This window comes from Aspergillus caelatus, assembly GCF_009193585.1.
Source record: "Aspergillus caelatus strain CBS 763.97 unplaced genomic scaffold BDV27scaffold_125, whole genome shotgun sequence".
NCBI classification, from domain to species: domain Eukaryota; kingdom Fungi; phylum Ascomycota; class Eurotiomycetes; order Eurotiales; family Aspergillaceae; genus Aspergillus; species Aspergillus caelatus.
Window position 1 is genome coordinate 53108 of NW_022475388.1, and position 21006 is coordinate 74113.

Below are 21006 nucleotides of genomic sequence, written 5' to 3' on the forward strand. Positions count from 1 at the left end.
CTAGCTATTTAATATGATTACCCGTTTTGGAACCTTGAGCATTTGAATGTTTACGTAAGCGATGTAGCACAACATTGATTGATGCTGATTGGACGGTGCAGCGGAGGGGCCTGCGGAAGCTTTCAATTTGGCCGCAGAAAAGTTTCGTCGCCGACCCCGCCGCGGTGATGTCTTGCAGTTTCTCTTTCATCCGTGTCCCTGACCTTTTGGATTGTGCAACTGTCATTCACACGGTTTAGCGGGGTGCTACTGTCCTACTTATACCTTGGCAAGCCCCTTTTTCGGTTGTGCGCTAACCGCAGCGCTTTACAAAACATCTCTTTGAGTTATTGCCTCCCTGCCATGTTCAGCTCTTGATAGGCGTGATGCAGCCTCCGGAAGGTGTGCAGGTCGACCTGGGCAAGGCCCAGGTCATTGACCGTGCTCCTAAAGTTATCAAGGAACTAAAATTTGGTGTTCTGTAAGAACCCTGGCCGGGGATCGCTTGTGGGTTGTTTGATGACCATGGCTGACCCTTTCGCGCGTGACTCATATAGGTCCAACGATGATATTGTCAGCCAAGGTGTAGTCGAGGTCTCCGACCGGAAGTTCTTTGACCTCGATCGTGATAGGTCGGTTGTTGCCCATGGCCCCCTCGATTCGCGCATGGGTGTATCGAGCAAAACCGCATCATGCCAAACATGTGGTGGTGCCCTTCAAGTCTGTAACGGTCATTTCGGCCACGTGAAACTCGTCCTGCCCTCGTTCCATGTAGGGTATTTCAAGCGTGTCATCACCATCTTGCAGGAGATTTGCAAAGAATGTTCGCACATTTTGCTCCCAGAAGGAGAACGCCGTGCTTTTCTCCGTGAAATGCGACGCCCGGGTTTGGATAATTTGAGGAGGTTACAAATAGCGAAGCGCATCAACGAGCGTTGCCGTAAGACTCGGAATTGTGATGTGTGCGGTGCCATCAACGGTGTAGTCAAGAAGGCTGGAACAAGCGCGCTCAAAATTACGCACGATAAATTCCGTGCCTTCAATGCCTCTACCTCTATGAAGAAGATCCCGCCCCCTAGCAAGATTGTTTTCGATCGATCGTTCGAGGAAGCTAGGAGCCATAATGGGGAAGTTGAAAAACATTACAAAAAAGCGCAGGATGATATGAATGCCTTGCGTGTTCTGAACCTCTTCAAGAGAATTTCCGATACGGACTGCGAACTGTTGGGATTGGACCCGAATGAAGCCAGACCCGAAATGTTTCTCTGGCAGTATATCCCTGCACCCCCTGTGTGTATCCGTCCTTCCGTAGGCCAGGACGCTTCCTCCACCGAGGATGACCTGACTGCCAAGTTGGGTGACATTGTCCAGAGTAACATCAATCTTAAGAACGCATTACTCAAGGGTGCCCCCGTTCAGACTATCATGGAATGCTGGGACTACATGCAGCTTCAGATTGCGGTCTATATCAACAGTGACGTTCCTGGCTTGAACAAGGCAGACTTGGGAAAGCCTATACGAGGTTTTGTGCAACGACTGAAAGGAAAGCAGGGACGATTCCGTGGTAATTTGTCTGGAAAGCGTGTTGATTTCTCTGGTCGAACTGTCATTTCGCCTGACCCGAATTTGCGAGTCGATGAAGTCGCTGTTCCCGAACTAGTGGCGAAGAACATGACTTATCCCGAGGTGGTCACACGGTACAACAAGGAGAAGCTGCAGCAGAGAGTTCGGAACGGAACCAAAAAGTGGCCAGGAGCGAACTACCTTGTCAAGAAAGGCTCAACCTTCAAGACCTTCCTCAAGTACGGTAGTCTCAACATGATTGCCGATCAGCTGCAAGAGGGAGACGTTGTCGAGCGCCATATCGAGGACGGTGATATTGTGCTTTTCAACCGTCAGCCCTCTCTTCACAAGCTCAGTATTCTTTCCCACTTCGCCAAGGTCCGCCCTCACAGAACTTTCCGGTTGAACGAGTGTGTCTGTAATCCATACAATGCCGATTTCGACGGAGACGAGATGAATTTGCACGTACCTCAGACTGAAGAAGCGAGAGCTGAAGCTATGGAGTTGATGGGTGTGAAAAACAACCTGGCGACGCCTAAGAACGGTGAACCCATTATTTCCGCCATCCAAGATTTCATCAGTGCTGCGTACATCTTGAGTAGTAAGGATAATTTCTTCGATCGGCGCTCGTTCACGCAGTTATGCCTCTACATGCTTGGCCCGGAAACTCGCTTCGACCTTCCTCCACCCGCAGTGCTCAAGCCACAGATGCTTTGGACCGGAAAGCAAGTTTTCAATATTCTCATGCGTCCAAACAAGGACGATCCTGTGATGGTCAACTTGGATGCTGCATGCAGAGAGTACAAGCCCCCGAAGGATGGCCGCCCGAAAGATTTGGACCCGAAAGACGGGTGGCTCGTGATTCGTAATTCGGAGGTGATGTGTGGTGTGATGGACAAAGCTACTATTGGTTCCGGAAAGAAGGACAATGTCTTTTATGTCATGCTGAGAGATTTCGGTCCTCCAGCAGCAGCAGAGGGCATGAATCGCTTGTCGAGGTTATCCGCGCGTTGGTTTTCAAACATCGGTTTCTCCATCGGTATCACAGACGTCTACCCAAGTGAGAAGCTACTACAGTCAAAGCATGACTTGGTCGAAACGGCATATGCACAGTGTGACGAAGTCATTGCCCAATACAAGGCGGGTACCCTGGAGACATTCCCTGGATGTGACGAGTTGCAGACTATGGAGAATAAGCTCTCTGGTATTCTCAGTAAGGTCCGTCAGCAGGCCGGTGACGAATGTATCGCCCAGCTCAGCAAGTACAACTCTCCTTTGATCATGGCTACGTCTGGATCCAAGGGTTCAAGTATCAACGTGTCTCAGATGGTTGCCCTCGTCGGTCAACAGATTATTGGTGGTCAACGTGTGCAGGACGGTTTCCAAGATCGAACTCTGCCTCATTTCCCGAAGAATGCTCGCCAGCCTCCTTCGAAGGGTTTCGTCCGCAACAGTTTTTTCTCTGGATTAGAGCCTTATGAGTTTATTTTCCACGCCATGTCCGGTCGTGAAGGTCTGGTCGATACGGCCGTCAAAACCGCCGAAACTGGTTACATGTCGCGTCGTTTGATGAAGTCCTTGGAAGATCTCTCTTCACGGTATGATGATACTGTGCGGAACTCTTCCGGCCATATCGTTCAGTTCCAGTATGGTGATGACAAGCTGGACCCCGTGGATATGGAGGGCAAGGCGAAGCCTGTTCATTTCGATCGGACATTCATTCACTCTGAAGCAACCACCTATGATAATGACGAGCGCAGTTTGCAACCCGCAGAGATCATGGAAGTGTGTGAGGAGATGCTCTCAAAGGAGCGCGCTAAATTGGTCCGGAAAGATCTGCTCGAGGTTGAACTCGGCTACATGGACCGGTCTAACCACGGCATTGACCAATTCGAAAGTGCACGCGACTTCCTCGAGTCTATCCAGCAATATGTTTCCACAAAGGCGGACAAATTGATCTCCCGAGGCGGTGACATTGATCCTTCTGATGAGAGGAGTCAGCAGGGCTTGAACCATACAGGCAAGTTGACCGAAACGACGCTCAGGACCTTCATCTCTGCATGTTTGATGAAATACAAGAAGGCTCAGGTGGAGCCTGGTCATGCAGTGGGTGCTGTTGGTGCCCAGTCTATCGGTGAACCCGGTACTCAGATGACTTTGAAGACTTTCCATTTTGCTGGTGTCGCTGGTATGAGTATCACTCAGGGTGTCCCCCGTATTAAGGAAATTATCAACGCTTCAAAGGAAATTAGTACGCCGGTCGTGTCCTGTGAACTGGTAACCAAGGATAATGTCATTGCGGCTCGGATTGTGAAGGGACGTATCGAGAAGACATATCTCAGGGATATCACCCACTATGTCCGAGAGACCTGGACTGGCAAAGAGGCATACATCACCGTCAAGATTAACTGGAAGACCATCCAAGACTTGGCGCTCGAATTGAAGATCCATGATATCCTTGCTGCCATCAAGAACCATAGACGCTTTAAGTCCGATGACTTGAAGTTCCGTTGCCAGCGGTCACATATCCATATCCATATGGATGTGGATCCTGCCAGCAAGCTCGGCCTTTCGAAGACGGAAATTGCCGCGACGAGTGCTGATCCTTTCCTGCGTTTGAAGCATCTCAAGCGCCTACTTCCCGACATCCAGGTTCTCGGTCACCCTCAAGCCTACCGTGCGATTATTCGGACGGATGACACGTCGACTACCAACACCCTCCTTGTGGAAGGATACGGTCTTCGGGCATGTATGAACACAATTGGTGTTGACGGTCTTCGCACATCTACGAATAACGTGATGGAGATGCGTGAAGTCCTGGGTATAGAAGCCGCCCGGACGACCATTGTTCGTGAAATCAGTGAGGTGATGAAGGACATGGACATTGATCCTCGACACATGCAGCTTCTTGCTGATGTCATGACTTACAAGGGTGAAGTTCTGGGTATTACACGGTTCGGTCTTGCCAAGATGCGTGACTCTGTCCTTCAGTTGGCCTCCTTCGAGAAGACCGCCGACCATCTGTTCGACGCTGGTGGAGCAGGCCGTACCGACCTTGTCGAGGGTGTCTCGGAGTGTATCATCATGGGTAAAACGGTGTCTCTAGGAACCGGTGCCATGGAAGTGGTCCGTCGGATGAATTTCTTCGAAGGGCAGATCGGAGCCAGGAAGACCACCTTTGAAGACACTTGGAACAACGTCTGCGAAGCTCCCCTCAAACCGAAGAAGAAAGCTCGGGCGTGATAGTGTAATATTCAAAAGTGCTAATAGGTTTGGCAGTTTGCTACTTATAAAAGTGCATCACACGGCGTTGGATATATCAGTGTGCATCTGTCTTTTTGGCTGTTCATCATGTTTTGCGCATTAGCGATATTCAGGTAGTGGTGGATGGGATCGCCATCCTTGTACTATTGACTACGTGTTATTGTTACCATATGAATCAAACGATGATATGTATTTCATAATCGGCCTTATACTGTGTAGTGTATAGTACACTGTAGTGTACAGCACCTGTGTAGAGAACATGTAGGGAATCACTTACCGAATCGGGTTATATTAACAGATGCGCGCCCCACCCCAATGATCTCATACTAGTAGTTAGTACGAAGTACCTTTAAGACTCAACCCAAACCCCCCATCTGTACCTCTTCACCTCCAAATAACCCCTACCTACACAATAAACCCTGCATAGTAAATAAATATGACATCCCCTAAAACCCTCCAATCAACCTACCGCCTACACTCAGGCCACGAGATCCCCATCCTCGGCTACGGCGTAAGTAAACCTATACATACCCCATGAACCCTTAACAATAACACCCCGCAAAGACAGTCACTAACCAAACCCCCAGGTCTACCTAATGTCCGTCCAACCCTCACCTCAAAGATGACCTTAATACTAATCAAAGGAAAAAAACCAAAAGCTCCCCTTCAAAAACTGAAAGCCCCGTCCTAGAAGCCTTCAGCACCGGCTACCGCCATGTATACATCCTCCCCCATCCTCTTCCAAAATAACACATAAAATCCAAAGACTTAACAGTAAAGATAGGTCGACTCAGCAATAATGTACCGAAACGAGAAGGCCTGTGGCCGCGCAATCGCAAAGTCAGGGCTAGACCGCTCCCAGATCTTCTTTACGACCAAGATCCCTCCCGGGTCTATGGGGTATGAGAGGACTAAGCGGGCTGTCGAGAGTAGTCTCCGGGAAGCGGGAGTGGATTATTTCGATCTGTAAGTTTTCCTTTTTTTTTTTTGTCCCCGTATACCATATAATCTTAAGCAATCACTACATTATAGAATGATAACTAATGCTAGAACAGGATTCTAATCCACGCCCCCTACGGCGGCAAAGAAGACCGTCTAGGCTCGTGGCGAGCACTCGTCGAAGCCCAGAAAGCGGGCAAAACGAAATCAATCGGTGTCTCCAATTATGGCATTCACCATCTTAACGAACTAGAGGAGTACATCCAGCAAGGAGGCGGCGGGGCCATCGACGTCGGACAATATGAGATCCATCCGTGGTGCGCGCGCGAGGATATCGTCGAGTGGCTTCAGACGCGGAATATTGTTGTCGAGGCTTATTCGCCGCTTGCGCATGGGACTCGCATGGGTGAGGCTGTGTTAAAGGAGCTGGGGAAGAAGTATAATAAGTCGCCGGCGCAGATCATGATTCGGTGGTGTTTGCAGAGGGTGAGTTTTTCTCTTTTCTTCAAGTTTCGTTTGGCTGTTCTGTTCAGTTCATTCTGTTATTTGGTGGTGTTGGGGTTCGGTGGGCTAATGGTGGTTGGTTGGCTTGTAGGGTCTTGTGCCTTTGCCGAAGTCTGCGACTCCTAGTCGGATTAGAGAGAATGCGGAGGTGTTCGATTTCGAGTTGGATGAGGAGGATATGAAGAGGCTTTTTACGGGGGAGTATGACCCTACGGATTGGGATCCTACACTTGATTTTGATTAGGTGGTCTGTTTAGGGTTGTAGGGGTAGAGGTAGATCTATATAAAGGGTAAATCTATGCTATCTTAGTAGATTTATATTGCCAATCCGTATGTAATATATAGTTTGTTATAGTTGCGATTGATTATGAGGGCATGAGGATGTGATAGATTACCGTAAACGGAAAGGCAAGGGCACCACCACCCGCGGGGCTGCTTAGATATGCTTAGCAATTCAACGGCACTCACTGCCCGAAAGTTTTCCCTCCCCGCGACAATCTATTCACACCGACCCTTCCCCCAAACCCCCCCCCCCCCCCCATATTGCAACCAGACTATACCCTATCCCTATCATAGTCTGTCTGCTATCCATTCAACAGCGACCATGAAACTCATCCTCTCCACCTCGTAAGTGGCGATAAACCCCCTGCGGCAACAAAGATTCCCCCTCCGCGAAAAGAACCAACCCCGCAGGCGCGCAAACCCCGAATCTACATACATACTGACACAATACGGGGCAGAAATCTTATGACGTCCGGAGGTCACACTGTCATCCGACAGGCCTCGACCGAAAAATCCAACGTGGAGCTGATTAATTCGCTGCGGTCAAATTTCCAGACGGCGCAACAATTATCTTCGGCCGAGACGACAACGACCCCGCGGTATCGGGCTTGGACCCGGGAAACCGAAGACGGCCTCTACATTCCGGCGATTGATTTCGCGCAGCGTGGGCTGGCAGAGGAGAAGGCGCAGTACGATATTACGGTCAAATTGTTCTATTTGCCGGGGATTCCGGCGTCGCGACGATGTGCGCATACGAGGGAGGCAATTGATTTGGTCTTGAAGGAGTTACATGTGGATTCTATTGATCTATTGATTGTTTCTTTCCCCGGGATTTTGTTCGATGCGGAGGATGATAGTGAAGAGGAGGTGGAGTCGGATACTGGGAGTGAGGAGCCAGATGACTTTGACAGCATGATTCGCACATGGAGGGTGCTCGAGGATCTGCAGGAGAAGGGTATGATTTCTCAGCTGGGTGTGGCGGAGTTTGGCAGTGAGAGACTCGCCCGGTTCCTGCCGCATACGAAGGTCAAGCCCTCTGTCGACCAGATCAACCTCAAGGACTGCTGTGTCGTACCGAAATCGTTGATTCTCTATGCAAAATCAGAGAATATCCAGCTCCTCACCCACAACGACTGCATGGACATCCTGCCCATCGGTACCACGCGGGAACTCCTTGGTCCGGGAGAGAAGGGCGCCGGTATTCTTGCTTCCACTCCGGATGCAGACGACGGTATCCAAGGTGATGTCGAGCCGCAGTGGGTGGTCAAGTATACGGCTGTTGTCAAGGACCGCGGCGTGGTCGAGAACAAGGGTTATTTCGCACTCGCCGATATGGGAACCTGCGTCAAGGCTCGTCAAGAATGATCGATCCTCCTTTCTCTCCCTCCCTCGCCATTTCCCCGTCTGTCTATTCCCAGATTCCCCCATCCGAGGCGTACCTCATCTCCAGCATTGTGACGATAAAGCGTGGCGTTTGTCATTGACGATGAATGAAAGCATGATTCCTCCCGCAAAACTTCTGGATCGTAATGCCAACTCCAACCCATAACCCATAATCCCATAGCACATAAACTCAGAGACGAAAGTAAATAAAATTCACCCAATCATGCTCCTCTTGCGCCCTCTCATCCTAACATCCTGCAACCTCTTCAACGTAATCGCAGCCCCCTTATAACTATCCTTATACCCATCAAGCACTTCCTCAAAGAACTTCTCAGCCTGAGGATGCGTACTGCCAAATGCCCTCTCAAGAACATACAAATCGACCGCGCGATCCTCCTCCGAAGAACTCTGCCCTGCCAAGCCAAAATCAATCAAAACAACATCCCCTTGCATGGCCGGACTCTCCCCAGCCCCAGTATCGACATCTCCCGTCCTAAGAATCAAATTACTCGTCGTCAAATCCCCATGAATAACCCCAGCCTTATGCAACCCACCAACCACACTCCCAATCCCTCTCATTAAACCCCTAACCTTCTCCTCCTCCTTCCGCAACTCCTCCTCACTCAATGAACCCCCAAAAGCTTTCATAAACGCCTCCCATCTCTCAAAAACAACCCTCACAACCAATCCCTCAATCCATTCCATAAGCAACCACGCGCCCCCATTCCCATTCTCCCCACCCTGTCCTTCCCAATCCAATGCCAACACAGCAGGGACATTAACCCCCTCCCGAACGAGCTTCACCAAACACCGCGCTTCCTGGAGGATGCGCTGGCGGGTCAATCGGCGGTCGAGAATGGGGTGGCGGTAGGGTTTCGAGGGCCGGATTTTCAGTGCCGCGGGCGTGTTGGTGTTGAGGTGGATTGTTTTGTAGAGGTGGGCTTCGGCGCCTTGTGTGAGGAGCGTTGGTTGTGGGGTCGTATTTGTGAATGGTTTTGGTAGTGGGGGTGGGGTGTAGGGTTCTTGGGACATTTTGGGCGGTTGGGTTGGGTTGAATTGAGCCGGTGTGTTGTTTGTTTGATTTTGTGAATTGGATTGGTGGTTGCGATTGTGACGCTGAGGTTTGGTTGATATGATGGTATGGTTGATGTGGTGAGTGCAGTGAGGGGTGTTGGAAAAAAAGTTACCGGGTTGGAAGGTTGCTTGGTGGGGGTGCCTTTGTTGCCTGAGGGGTGAGGCATCAGTATATAGTGGAGGCGTGTTGGTGTACGGAGTATAATGGAAGGAAATGAAGTGTAAGGGTGTGTGTACTTTTGTTTATTCTTCTAAGCGCTAGGTTTAGAGCATATTCCCTAGATTATTATTTGAGGTTCTACGTTCGTCAACCTATACGACATTCGTGATCTATCCCCCGGCGGCGAAGTAGATGAAGCCCTAAGTCATAGATAGTCTGCGGCAGCATCCAACAGATTAGATCACATCCAATTATCACATCTGCAGATTGTAGACTTAGATATTGACTTAGTATGCAACCATCTATAGAAAGAAGACTTAGATGTCTGGTTTAATTCATTAGATATGAAGACTATATTATCTGCCAGAGCGCTCGGCGGCCGAAGACAGATAGCGTTTAGTTTCAAATCTATCTGCCGATCATTTCCAGAAAAGAAGTGAATAATTATGGGGTATATTCTAAGTTTCCTCTTGGCTTGTACTGCTATTGACTACTCATTGACTATTAATTGACTATTTGGTGACTATCTCGTGACTGACTATCGATCGGCTGAAAATTTTCACCAATCTCTTACCCGAAAAGGACTCGAGGAAAAGATAAGCAGCGCAAAAGAACTCTAGTTTTCAGCGCTCTCTTTAGCGAATTGGGAACCTATTTCCAGCTGGCCTATCTTCGCTACTTCTATTGGACAACTCCCAGACCTCAAATGGGTTGATCTCCCACGAACAACAGCAAAAGATGAACGATCTATTGAAATCTTAAATAAAAAAAAATTATGACAACCCCCACGGAGCACTTCAATAGCTCGATATGATGATGGAAGATCTATGCTAACTTCTCCAAATTCTCTACCCAGACGTAAAAGGCTAAAGACATTCACTACTGAATTAGCACTTCTGAAGCCTATAAAAGGACGGGTAGGCCCTGCCAGAGCCTTGCGTTTCAAATTCTGTGATCATAATCAGCTGTATCATTCAGGCATTCTTTTACACAAAGATATCTATATTCTTCTTCTGCCCATATTTGGAAATCCGAGTTTTCAACTCTAGCAAACATGCGGTTCTTCTGGCTCCTCTCCTCATTGCTCGTCACTGCCACTATTGCAGCTCCATTGACACCGGAGGAAATGGGTTGTCCTCCTGGCGGTGGAGTGTGCACGAATCCTAATGGCTACTCAGAGCAGAAAATAGCGGAAATGGCCGTCCAAAGGGCAATCCTGAGACTTGCAAGCGCGACGGGGACCAGCATGCAAGATCTTGTAAGTGGTAGCAGTATCCTTGAGTTTCAGGTCTTTAGTTGTTTGACTACAAGCTGACGAATACATCAAAAATAAATAGTGTGCTCAACTTGGTAAGGACAAAGTCCTTGAAGGAATGAGGAAAGACCTTCCAGCCATTGTTTCATTGTGCAAATAATTCCATCCGAAGGATCTACGTGTCTTCCGGCCGCTCAACAACTGCTTTATCAACGCTTACTTGAAAAAGACGGGGGTGGGTTTTAAGGCACTTCTATCGCTAAAGGAACATTGAGTGCTGATGCTGGGAGTGAAGGCTAGCTGGCAATCGTACCTAGGGATACATGTTCTACATGTGTATCGCTATCAACCCATTGCTCGGTTGGGATGCGGTGTACTTGTTTTAATGGGCCTTCTCTCTTTTGCTTCCGTCAATTTGTTTATAACCCCTGTCTCTCCATCACAGGGTTCAATGCCATGTAATCTACGAATTTGATAACTTAATATCTATGCATCTCTGTTCAACCAGCTTCTTCATTGTCCTTTGACCTGTCCTTGGACGATTTATAGATACCCAGGATTTAACACAACAAAAGACCAGGACACAGGGACAATCCACTTTGTTCAAAAATATTCCATAAAACAATGCCCACTAACACAAACCATCTTCTCTTTGTGCGTCCTCGAATAAAAGACCCATCCCGTTCTAGCCACAGTATGTAGCTTCTAGAGCTCAAATCATTCTTTCTAGTTGTTGTTATATCTCAGTCAGTTAAATCAAGGACATAATGGGTTCTCCAATCAGTAAATTGACCAACCCCTCAGAAATGGGGCAAAAGTGCAAGTAGACTACACCCTCAAACTATCTCATCTCACAAACAAGTTCTGATCTGACAACAGGCTACCACATTCGTTGGAAACAAAGAGGAAAGCGCAAGGTGTCTTGTGAGAGATGTACTTGAGGGACTCAAATGCAATGGCTCCTTACGCGCCGAAGGCTGTTTATGATGTTATAATGTTAGACTCGAGACTGAGACTCTGGACTACCACAATCTGAGCGTAGAAGAAACTGTAGGTATATATCCCTCCGTGTCAGCCTACATGGCTGTATTGACTAAAGACAGGGGAAAGTCAAGGATATAGACAGCGTCCCAGATGTGCTTATGAAGTTTATTGAGGACAACTTCAAGAAGATTCTTATTAAAAGAAAAATGGCTAAGCTGACTCTTGAGCTTGAAACGGTGAAAGCCGCAAGGTACCAGAAGGAGAAGCATCTTGATCTGATCTTTCTGACAGGCCTTTGGTCCATAGGGTTGCTGGTGGTTATGTTGGTCCTGTACTTTGCATCTTTCTTGAGTGTTCACTGGGGTCTTTTGAATCCGTGTACTGCTCATCAGCTCATAAATCCTTTTGCTGACATGGCGAATACCGTTGGCTATCTAAAATCTTCGTGTGAGCTCGTCAATCTAGTCAGTCAATAAACTTGTCGTGACTCGAATTTCCGGGTGTAATAAAGAACGCGACGAGAACAACATGGCGGTGTCCATGTATCCCCATTTATTGTACTATTATTTATCATAGGAGCCATGTAGTAGTATATCCTTTGGACAGAAAGTTTACTGAGAGAAATTCGATCCTCGCGATGTTGGTGTTGATTGGTGGAAGGAACGATGTCCAAAAATTAATATATACAAGTAAACGATTATTACCATGCAAAAGTCTATGCAACGCAATAGATAATATGCAAGACGAGTTGGAGCAAAGCAAGCGACTAGGAAGAGTGAGTAAGAATTGCAAGCTGGGAGATAGTGCTACACCGCAAACTCCTGCTACACTAGAACGGTATTCGCATGAACGAGATAAGAAGCGATATATAGCGCGGGAGGATTGAATTAACTGAATTGGACGTAGTTTGCTTTGGTAGTGATTAGTCGCGGTATAAAGCCAGCAATGCAGAACAAAGAGCTTACCTGGGAATTGGCCTTCGCGTCCATCGACACGGCCAGTCCACCATTCGTTCTGGTTATCCGTCCGTTGTACAATCTCGATGACATCTCCCGCCGAGAAACTGAGATCACCATGTGCTTGCGCTTCATAATCATACAGTGCTGTGACCGTTTCCACCGGTGCGGCGAATCTGGCTGGCTTCGGCTTCGGGGGCGGAGGAGCTGGCTTCGATTTAGATTTGGCGGCCGCAACAAAGCTGCTACTACTCCCACTTGTTGCAGCAGAATAAGGAGGGGGAGGATTTTCAACGACATCGGGATCCCTCTGCCGCGGGGAAAACTTATTCTCCTTTTCCAACTTGTCCTTGCCAAATTTCGAGTTCTGTTGACGGATACCCTTGGTCTTGAAGTGAACAATGGTCAACTCTTCAGCACGTTCCTTAACATCGCCGCGTTTCTTCTCGAACGCTTCCTCGACATCCAACGTGAGATCGAAGTAGCCAATGTTCATCCCCTGCATCTTTTCATGAAGAGTGTAGAAGACGTTCAATTGCATGTAGTAGAACGACTGGAATAGTGGTCGAATGAATTCTGCTTCGAGGGCAAACAACTTCGGCAGCTCGTCCTTGAGCAAGTCGTTGTAATAGTTATATTCTTGAGTGGCTTGTTCCACATCGTTTTCAGCCTTATAGAGAGCCTTTTCATCCTTGAGAGACTTGTCTTTCTTGTCTTGGAGCTTCTTGAGGGAGGCCCTATGCCGATCATAATCCAGCTTCTTATGGTCTCGTTTCACTGCGACTTTGCGGATCACTTTAATAACCTCCAGCAACTGATCCGCAGGGCTGATAATGCGGCTTTCAATCATTTCCAGCTCGGGCGCGAGCGATTCCTGGAGTTCGCGTACAATTGCTTCGTATTCTTCACAAGCCTGGATGCCTTCGGGGTTGCCTTCAATCGTATACGAGCTTGGATCTGATGCGCGGCCGGAGATCGGCTTATATAGTTCTGTCATGGCCTTGGAGAATTCGATTTGGTGGTTTAGCATACCTAATAGTCCATTAGCGAGACACATTAGGCCATCACGGGCCCTACAGAGGGATGAAGGGCCGTACCATTAATGGCATCAAAATACTTCTTTGATTCATCGTGCAGTTTTTTAGTCTCCGTTTCGAGTTCCTGGAAACGCCGCTCTGCATCGCTATAGACTGCGTCCTTCGTGTGTTCGCCAATGTTGAATTTGGCCTTGAACTGTTGTGGCGCTCGGACAATGCTCTTCTGAAAGCCCTTCAAACTCATGTTGGATTCTGTCGCAGGCAGCGAAGACTCCGGAAGATATCGGGACAACCAAGGAGAAAAACACAGACGTTCACAAGTCAGCCGTGAGTGAACAGGTAAGAGGTATAATTCAGAGAAGTTGACAGTGAGAGAGAAGGAGGCACGGCGGAGGTGGGGGAAGTAATCTTTCGCTCGGCGCTGTGCTTTGGGGCTTGTAGGGCGGCGGAGAGCCGGTGACGGTTAGACTTCAGTTCGTTTGGCTCGGCGCTGTGGCTGTGCTATGACATAATACCTCCTTCTCGGAGAATAGGTCGCTAAGCTACACTTTCCTTAGTGTAGCTATGCCGGGTTTATAGCTAAAGGAAAGAAATATAAGGTCGGTAGTTCCAAATAACAACAGCTTTAACACTAGCTATTTTTCTCGTGAGTGTGGATATGGTACATTGGGTAGGCCTCAAAAAGGTGTGGCACAAGCGCCAGGTCAGCAATGCCGAGTTAATAAATACACGCGGATCTCGGGGGTTCGTCCCTGGGTACTCCGTATGATTAGGCACCAGAGTATCCAAAAGTTGGCACGACAGGGCTGAGTGATTCTCAGGATGAACTGTTTTTCCTTTCCCTTCCCTTCCTGGTCCTTCCGTGGTTTGCATCATTTGCATCATAAGTACTCCGGGTTTCGAATTTAACTGCTTTGAGAATTCCCCGCAATAAGTTAGTGACACTGGAAATCCTTCAACGTGGAAAAGAGTGGTTATGGGTGCAATAACCATATATGGGACTTTTCCGCGGAGAGCTGCAGGTTTATCCGGGCTATCTTACCCCACGTGATTCTTCACATACATTTGCAATTGTCTTGGTCACATATATTTCGCTTCATAATGCGAAAATATATACTGAAGTTTCGGGGGATGTTGCCATTGAATAAAACCACAGTGAGAGCTACTCCAAGATAAATATCATATACACATCTTCACCATTAATTATTCTGTATTTTGTATTGTTTATCTACTTATCGTACTCCGTAGTAATACTGCAGAAACAATCAAAAGCCCGATGCCGGTTCCTAAAGGGGAAAGCACCTTCGGACTATCTGATAAATCCGATCGGGCTTAGTGAGCTCGGCAATGATATAACCGTACCCAAAGTTTTTCCCATCTCTCGCTCTCCCTTTCCCTCCGTCTCCTCTTATCACCAACTGTCTACCGTATATGGCACAGTTGCGGATCCATCTCAATGATGTCTAATGTTACCCAATCAGCCTTGAGACAGGCAACTCGCGCCTACGCTCGTCGACTGCCGTCGACGCAGCATGGCTCCTTCACTTCCGCCCTTCCCAGACGGGTGCTCGCCACTCCATCGAGACGGTTCTATGTCTCCGAAACCAAGGCTGGAAATGCTCAGGTTTCGGTAGATACCGCTATTAAGCAGGAGCAGAAGGAATTTATGAAACAAACTGGGGTGCAGCCGCAGAAGGTGGAGCTCCCTAGTTCTGGTGTTTCCGGCGATGCCTCGATGAGCCCGTCTGCCGGCATCCTCAAGCAGGCCACTGTCATGGACCAAGGAACGCGACCGATCTATCTCGATATGCAAGCCACAACTCCAACGGATCCCCGTGTTCTAGACGCCATGCTCCCCTTTTTGACCGGAATTTACGGCAACCCTCACTCGAGAACCCATGCATACGGTTGGGAGTCAGAAAAGGCGGTCGAGCAATCCCGAGAGCATATCGCCAAGCTGATCGGCGCAGACCCGAAAGAGATCATCTTCACTAGCGGTGCTACTGAGAGTAACAACATGAGCATTAAGGGTGTGGCGAGATTTTTCGGGCGCTCCGGCAAGAAGAACCACATCATCACAACGCAGACCGAGCACAAGTGTGTTCTTGACAGCTGTCGGCATCTTCAGGATGAGGGCTACGAAGTTACGTATCTCCCTGTGCAGAACAACGGCTTGATTCGGATGGAAGACCTTGAGGCGGCTATTCGCCCTGAAACGGCCCTCGTCAGCATCATGGCCGTCAACAACGAGATCGGTGTCATTCAGCCCTTGGAACAGATTGGAAAGTTGTGCCGCTCTAAGAAGATTTTCTTCCACACGGACGCTGCACAGGCTGTTGGAAAGATCCAGCTGGATGTGAATAAGTTGAATATCGATTTGATGTCTATTTCGAGCCATAAGATTTACGGCCCCAAGGGTATTGGGGCTTGCTATGTCAGACGTCGTCCTAGGGTCCGTCTTGATCCTCTCATTACTGGAGGTGGGCAGGAGCGAGGCCTGCGCAGTGGTACTCTTGCCCCTCATCTGGTCGTTGGCTTCGGTGAGGCCTGCCGTATCGCTTCACAGGATATGGAGGTACGTTCTATATTTCTTTCCCCTATGTTTTCTTACAAATCCTTTTCCATTGTCGAATGATTATATACTGCAAATATGGATGTCCGAGACCAGTGGGGGTAGCTGCACGCCTTACGCGTGACCCACGGGCCTATGACGCCTCAGCAGGGGTAATGAGCTGGCTATATTTTGTTTGCTTTGTTTGCCTTATGCGGCTATACGTCAGTCGACGTCGCTAATTAAATTGACAGTATGACACCAAGCACATTGATCGTTTGTCGAAGCGCCTGACCGACGGGCTCCTATCCATGGAACACACACACCTTAACGGAGACCCTGAACACCACTACCCGGGATGCGTCAACGTTTCCTTTGCCTACATCGAGGGAGAATCTCTTCTGATGGCCTTGAAGGACATTGCTCTGTCGTCGGGTAGTGCCTGTACCTCCGCGTCATTGGAGCCTAGCTACGTCCTTCGTGCCTTGGGTAGCAGTGATGAGAGCGCCCATAGCAGTATCCGGTTCGGAATTGGACGATTCACTTCGGATAGCGAGATCGACTACGTACTGAAGGCGGTGCAGGACCGCGTTCATTTCCTACGCGAGCTGAGCCCCCTCTGGGAGTTGGTGCAGGAAGGTATCGATCTGAACACGATCGAATGGAGTCAACATTAAATTGTAATATACTTCGGACGGAGTGCCCTAATCTTCCGAATGGTCGTCCAAGCCGGTATTTGACTGTTTCATGACCGGTCTGGGTCTCTTTTTCTCTCTCTGTTTTATACTTTCTGTCTTGAAGATTCCCGATATCACCCTTGGGATGGCGTTGGCTGGGATTGCACTACGGATGGATGACGATCTCTGAGTAATTTTGTATAAAGAATGAATCTTATTCGGACGACGATCGACTCTGGTTAGTTTGTAAATTGAACTAGTTAGCCGGGTTCAAAGACAATATGACGCCATTGCACACGATATTAGATCATTGAAACCTTAAGAATGCATCATATCGGGTGAATCGGCCTTCCAGCTGCAGCAACATGAAGCAATAAACCTGAGTAGAGAATCGAAAAGCAAACCTGTAGCGACGTGCCAGTGCGTAGACGTCAATTCCAATAATTTCTTAGTTTGTGTTTCAAGTTCTTGGATTGCACTGCCTGGTTTATCTACAGTTCACTTATTTGCAGGTCACAGTTCGATGAAATATCATGGATAATGATTGACTTGAATCATGTTTTTTCACACAATCTTTGGTGAGAGATAATTGGGTGATCTGGTTTACTATATAGACTTCGAGAAAGTGTCGCAGAAGACTGGAAGCGGGTCGGAGTAATGCAGTGGTCAAAGGTATGTATGTAGAAATGACTTCGGAGTTACTCCGGGGTTAACAGTCACCATACTAAGTACGTAACCCGAGGTTTGAATAAGCTGATTGATAACGGGGCGGGAAGTCCGGGTCCCTTGCGTTCACCGCAGACCTCAAATGGGGTGGCGTGGGTGCGAGCGAATTTGCGTAGACTCTCGCTTAATGGGACGCGGCGGGTCCGAAATCGCACTCAACCGCCCATGGAAGCGGATTCCGGTTCATTCTCTAGCACTCAGACTAGTACACGTGACCGGACACCCCTTTCGCTTGCACCCAATGCTCTCCGCTGGTCTGGGATCAAGATAGAGTATATACTTCTATAGATCAAGCTCTTCAAGCTCCAGCCACTTCCATGTTACCATGTTCCTCCCTCCAAAAAGTCGATCCTGATCCATCCATTCTACTTCTCGACATTCTGGACGACCAGTGCCCTCTCGCCTTACCGGAACCAATGGAGACCATATTGATTTCACACCCTCGTCACGAGTTTGCTGGGTGGTCGGCGGCAACAAGGTGCCTGCCCATTTATTCCGTGCTCTGTAGTCGCAGTTGGCCCACTCCCTCCCATGCACTTTATTGCGCATCAAGCAGGCCTCTAGGCCACGCCTCTCCTGTTGAGCAACGGTAACGGAGGGGATTAATTCCCTCATGCCTATTGTCCCCGTCTTAGGAGTCCGGTGGCACCCTCGTTATTAACCGCTGATTAATTCTCGTCATTTCCCGTCAATCTCCCACGGTTCGTCGTCGGTCTTTTCGTGAGACTTTTATTTTCTGGCTGGTTCATTAAACTTCCTTCCTCACCGTGGATCATTGTTCTTCTTCTTTTCCCCCTGTTTCTTCTTCCCTTTGTTGCCACATCCACAGGTTTGGCTGGTGTTTCACTGACAAAACTCCCCTGGAGAAGAATACCGGAAGCCTCGGCTTTCTTTCACTTTATCTGTAACCGTCCATTGCCTGGTTTTTGATGGGATTTGAGTTAATTTCCTGACCTGACCTCATCCCTTCTTTCCATTCTGGTGACTCCTCTCTGCCCGAGGCTCGGCCTTGACCTTACGGATTGTTAATCCAAGTGGTCACGCGACCATAATCTTTTTAAGACATCAGTCTTTGAGTCTGTATGCTCTTCCCTACACTCTGGCCATCTAGACCTTCTTCATGAAACTAACTTGACGTCAGTATTGCCGTGTGCAAAGCCTACCTAGGTCCTTCTAGACAGCAGTGTTGGACTAAGCAGACTAGACATCTTGTTCTTCTGGTATTCGTGTTAGACGTCAGCATTGTCGGATCAATTACTGTGATTCTATACTCATTCTAGTCATCATGCTTCCACCGGTTCCAGCACTAGCGGACTACGGCATTTCGCCAGACCATGGATTTCTTCCGCCTGAGCCACCCCTTGATGTCCTACCAGACCCCTATTATGCTCGGTGGGAGTGGATGGTTTCGAATCTACAATCGCTATTGCTGAGTAGGAGGATTCGGGACGTTGTGGACCAGATGCCTATCTTATCCACGTCCTACCTTCAGTCAGAAGGTGAGTGGAGAAGGGCCTATGTTGTCCTAGGATTCATCCTGCACGGATATGTCTGGGGAGGAAGCAAACCATCTGAAGTAAGTCACACACATGTTTTCTTGGTACAGTTCATACTAACTCCTGCCAGAAAGTGCCTCCTCAAATCACCGTTCCCCTGCTAGAGGCTTGCAAGCATTTGGAACTTCCTCCGGTTGCTACATATGCCGGAGTGTGTCTGTGGAACTACAAGTCTATATTCCCTGAGGAAGCTGCGGAAGACCTCAGTAACCTGAGTTGTCTGAACACCTTCACAGGCTCGTTGGATGAACAATGGTTCTACCTCATTTCTGTTGCCATCGAGGCTCGTGGAGCGCCATCTCTATCGCTGGCGCTGCAAGCAATTTCTGCAGCCCGAGCTGGAAACAGCCTGGTGGTGACGGAATCCCTACAGAGGCTCGCCGAAGTCATAGATGAAGTAGGAGCGCTGCTAGAACGGATGTACGAGAACTGTGATCCATATGTGTTCTACCACCGGATTCGGCCATACCTTGCTGGTAGCAAGAACATGGCCGATGCGGGACTTCCTCATGGTCTGCTGTATGACGACGGGAGCACAAAACCCGAGTATCGTCAATATGGAGGTGGCAGTAATGCTCAGAGCTCCTTGATTCAATTTTGGGACATTGCTCTGGGTGTAGAGCACCGACCCACTGGGGAAACCCGTTCTGAAACCGACAAAGATGACAAAGAAGGAGTTACGGGAGCACCCCGCCACGGATTCATCCACGAGATGCGGTCGTATATGCCAGGGCCTCACCGTCGTTTCCTGGAACATGTATCCGCAGTGGCCAATATTCGGGAGTATGTGGAGGCTCGTCGCTCGGACAAAGCATTATGCATTGCATATGACGCTTGTCTTTCTATGCTGCGAACCTTGCGGGACAAGCACATCCAGATGGTGTCCCGCTACATCATCATTCCATCCCGCGATGCCAAGGGCCGGGCACCCCGGTCGTCCAGTCCATGCAGGCATGCTTCTACGACAAACTTAGCGAACACTCGCATCGGCGATGGAAAGAATAAGAAGCTACGAGGAACGGGAGGTACCGCCCTGATTCCCTTCCTCAAACAGGCACGAGATGAGACTGGTGAGCCAGCCATCGATGCGTGGGCTCGGCGTCTTCTGAGTAATGCACCCACCGAAGCCAGCTTTGCAGCCCTGAGCAAAGTCGGCGAACATCCCGACGGCCATCTACAAGTTGTCGGGTTGTCAGGGACCTGGGCAGCAGACGATAGTGAAGGAGGCATTTGCCACTGGTAATCAACGAGGAGGGTATTCGTTCGGCATGGACTTGTGTGTTTTTAGCGAATTGCGTGTTTGATATTTTAGCGGTTTTAATCATTACTGCAGATGCAGTTTGCCTAGTCTAAAAGAGCTCATGGGGACCGTCATTCAACAGTTTACCTGATGAGCCAATGACATCAATCCACCCTCTACAGATGTGATGATACCATTGTGAATAGAGCTTATAGCTTGTGACCTACTTCCTCCCTTACATGTTTATGAGTGTCCGTTTGTCCGCTCCCAGCGATGTTAATTTTTCCAATTGACTGCGATTAATATGTCCAACTCGCATCTGACTGCTGCATATACTCTCGCCTAACGCTGCTAAGGTACGGATTTGGGAAATCTAATCACTTCCTTGAGGCAATCTCACATTGGTATCTAACACTGCATTGAAGTCTGTCATTGCCATATAATACACAGCGAATATTGACAGAATTTATGAAGTTGTGTACCCTTGTTTGAATGCCCCTGCCTCAATTAAATCCATCCAAAGGTGATTCGCAAGTTTATCATAAATCGTTTTCATGTCGAAGTAGTTGCAATTCTTCGTCTCGTGTATGTGCTCGACAAACTCGCTTGCAGAAGAGACAAGACGTATCTTGCTCTTTTGGCCTGACGAGGGGCAACCGAGATGAAATTAGCACTTTCCTGATAGATCTGGCTGAATTTCGTTATAGGTAACATCCAAGTGTTTCTCTTTGGAATATCCTAAGATCATCAAATCGTTAGTCTAAACAGAGCAGACAACGGGCTAAAATGTCTTCTACATGGATCTCACCGACAGCCACCTGTTTCCTTTGCGTACGTACAGGTGGCATTAGTTCCATGGTGGTAAACACGTAGTCC

General features: G+C 48.5%; 7 protein-coding genes across 7 annotated transcripts; 5 read left to right on the forward strand and 2 right to left on the reverse strand.

Moving 5' to 3' along the window:
- The first annotated feature begins 1 nt into the window (after nucleotide 1).
- Nucleotides 2-5008, forward strand: BDV27DRAFT_12164 (DNA-directed RNA polymerase III core subunit RPO31). The gene is made up of 2 exons (XM_032065411.1): nucleotides 2-460; nucleotides 537-5008. The coding sequence occupies exons 1-2, from the start codon at nucleotides 366-368 to the stop codon at nucleotides 4783-4785; spliced, it is 4344 nt and encodes a 1447-aa protein (XP_031926093.1). The 5' UTR covers nucleotides 2-365; the 3' UTR covers nucleotides 4786-5008.
- A 234-nt stretch (nucleotides 5009-5242) lies between these two features.
- Nucleotides 5243-7896, forward strand: BDV27DRAFT_146478 (putative gamma-cysteine synthetase regulatory subunit; the record flags this gene model as incomplete). Its single annotated transcript, XM_032070583.1, has 5 exons — nucleotides 5243-5317; nucleotides 5591-5772; nucleotides 5862-6231; nucleotides 6803-6876; nucleotides 6990-7896. The coding sequence occupies 5 exons, from the start codon at nucleotides 5243-5245 to the stop codon at nucleotides 7894-7896; spliced, it is 1608 nt and encodes a 535-aa protein (XP_031926094.1).
- A 115-nt stretch (nucleotides 7897-8011) lies between these two features.
- bud32 (serine/threonine protein kinase BUD32) lies at nucleotides 8012-9212 on the reverse strand. Its single transcript, XM_032065447.1, has one exon. It carries the CDS (start codon nucleotides 8944-8946, stop codon nucleotides 8128-8130), a length of 819 nt encoding a protein of 272 aa, XP_031926095.1. The 5' UTR covers nucleotides 8947-9212; the 3' UTR covers nucleotides 8012-8127.
- A 540-nt stretch (nucleotides 9213-9752) lies between these two features.
- BDV27DRAFT_130585 (uncharacterized protein) lies at nucleotides 9753-10856 on the forward strand. Its single transcript, XM_032067450.1, has 3 exons — nucleotides 9753-10065; nucleotides 10127-10406; nucleotides 10486-10856. The coding sequence occupies exons 2-3, from the start codon at nucleotides 10203-10205 to the stop codon at nucleotides 10561-10563; spliced, it is 282 nt and encodes a 93-aa protein (XP_031926096.1). The 5' UTR covers nucleotides 9753-10065; nucleotides 10127-10202; the 3' UTR covers nucleotides 10564-10856.
- A 1083-nt stretch (nucleotides 10857-11939) lies between these two features.
- Nucleotides 11940-14038, reverse strand: BDV27DRAFT_130587 (amphiphysin). Its single transcript, XM_032067451.1, has 3 exons — nucleotides 13441-14038; nucleotides 12353-13375; nucleotides 11940-12297 (listed from the first exon to the last, which is right to left on the reverse strand). Exons 1-3 carry the CDS (start codon nucleotides 13622-13624, stop codon nucleotides 12275-12277), a joined length of 1230 nt encoding a protein of 409 aa, XP_031926097.1. The 5' UTR covers nucleotides 13625-14038; the 3' UTR covers nucleotides 11940-12274.
- Nucleotides 14039-14787: 749 nt separating this feature from the next.
- On the forward strand, nucleotides 14788-16910 carry BDV27DRAFT_12183 (IscS subfamily cysteine desulfurase). Its single transcript, XM_032065465.1, has 2 exons — nucleotides 14788-15955; nucleotides 16186-16910. The coding sequence occupies exons 1-2, from the start codon at nucleotides 14837-14839 to the stop codon at nucleotides 16606-16608; spliced, it is 1542 nt and encodes a 513-aa protein (XP_031926098.1). The 5' UTR covers nucleotides 14788-14836; the 3' UTR covers nucleotides 16609-16910.
- A 1129-nt stretch (nucleotides 16911-18039) lies between these two features.
- On the forward strand, nucleotides 18040-20568 carry BDV27DRAFT_12187 (indoleamine 2,3-dioxygenase). The gene is made up of 3 exons (XM_032065477.1): nucleotides 18040-18414; nucleotides 18476-18910; nucleotides 18961-20568. The coding sequence occupies exons 2-3, from the start codon at nucleotides 18620-18622 to the stop codon at nucleotides 20131-20133; spliced, it is 1464 nt and encodes a 487-aa protein (XP_031926099.1). The 5' UTR covers nucleotides 18040-18414; nucleotides 18476-18619; the 3' UTR covers nucleotides 20134-20568.
- The last annotated feature ends 438 nt before the right edge of the window (nucleotides 20569-21006 follow it).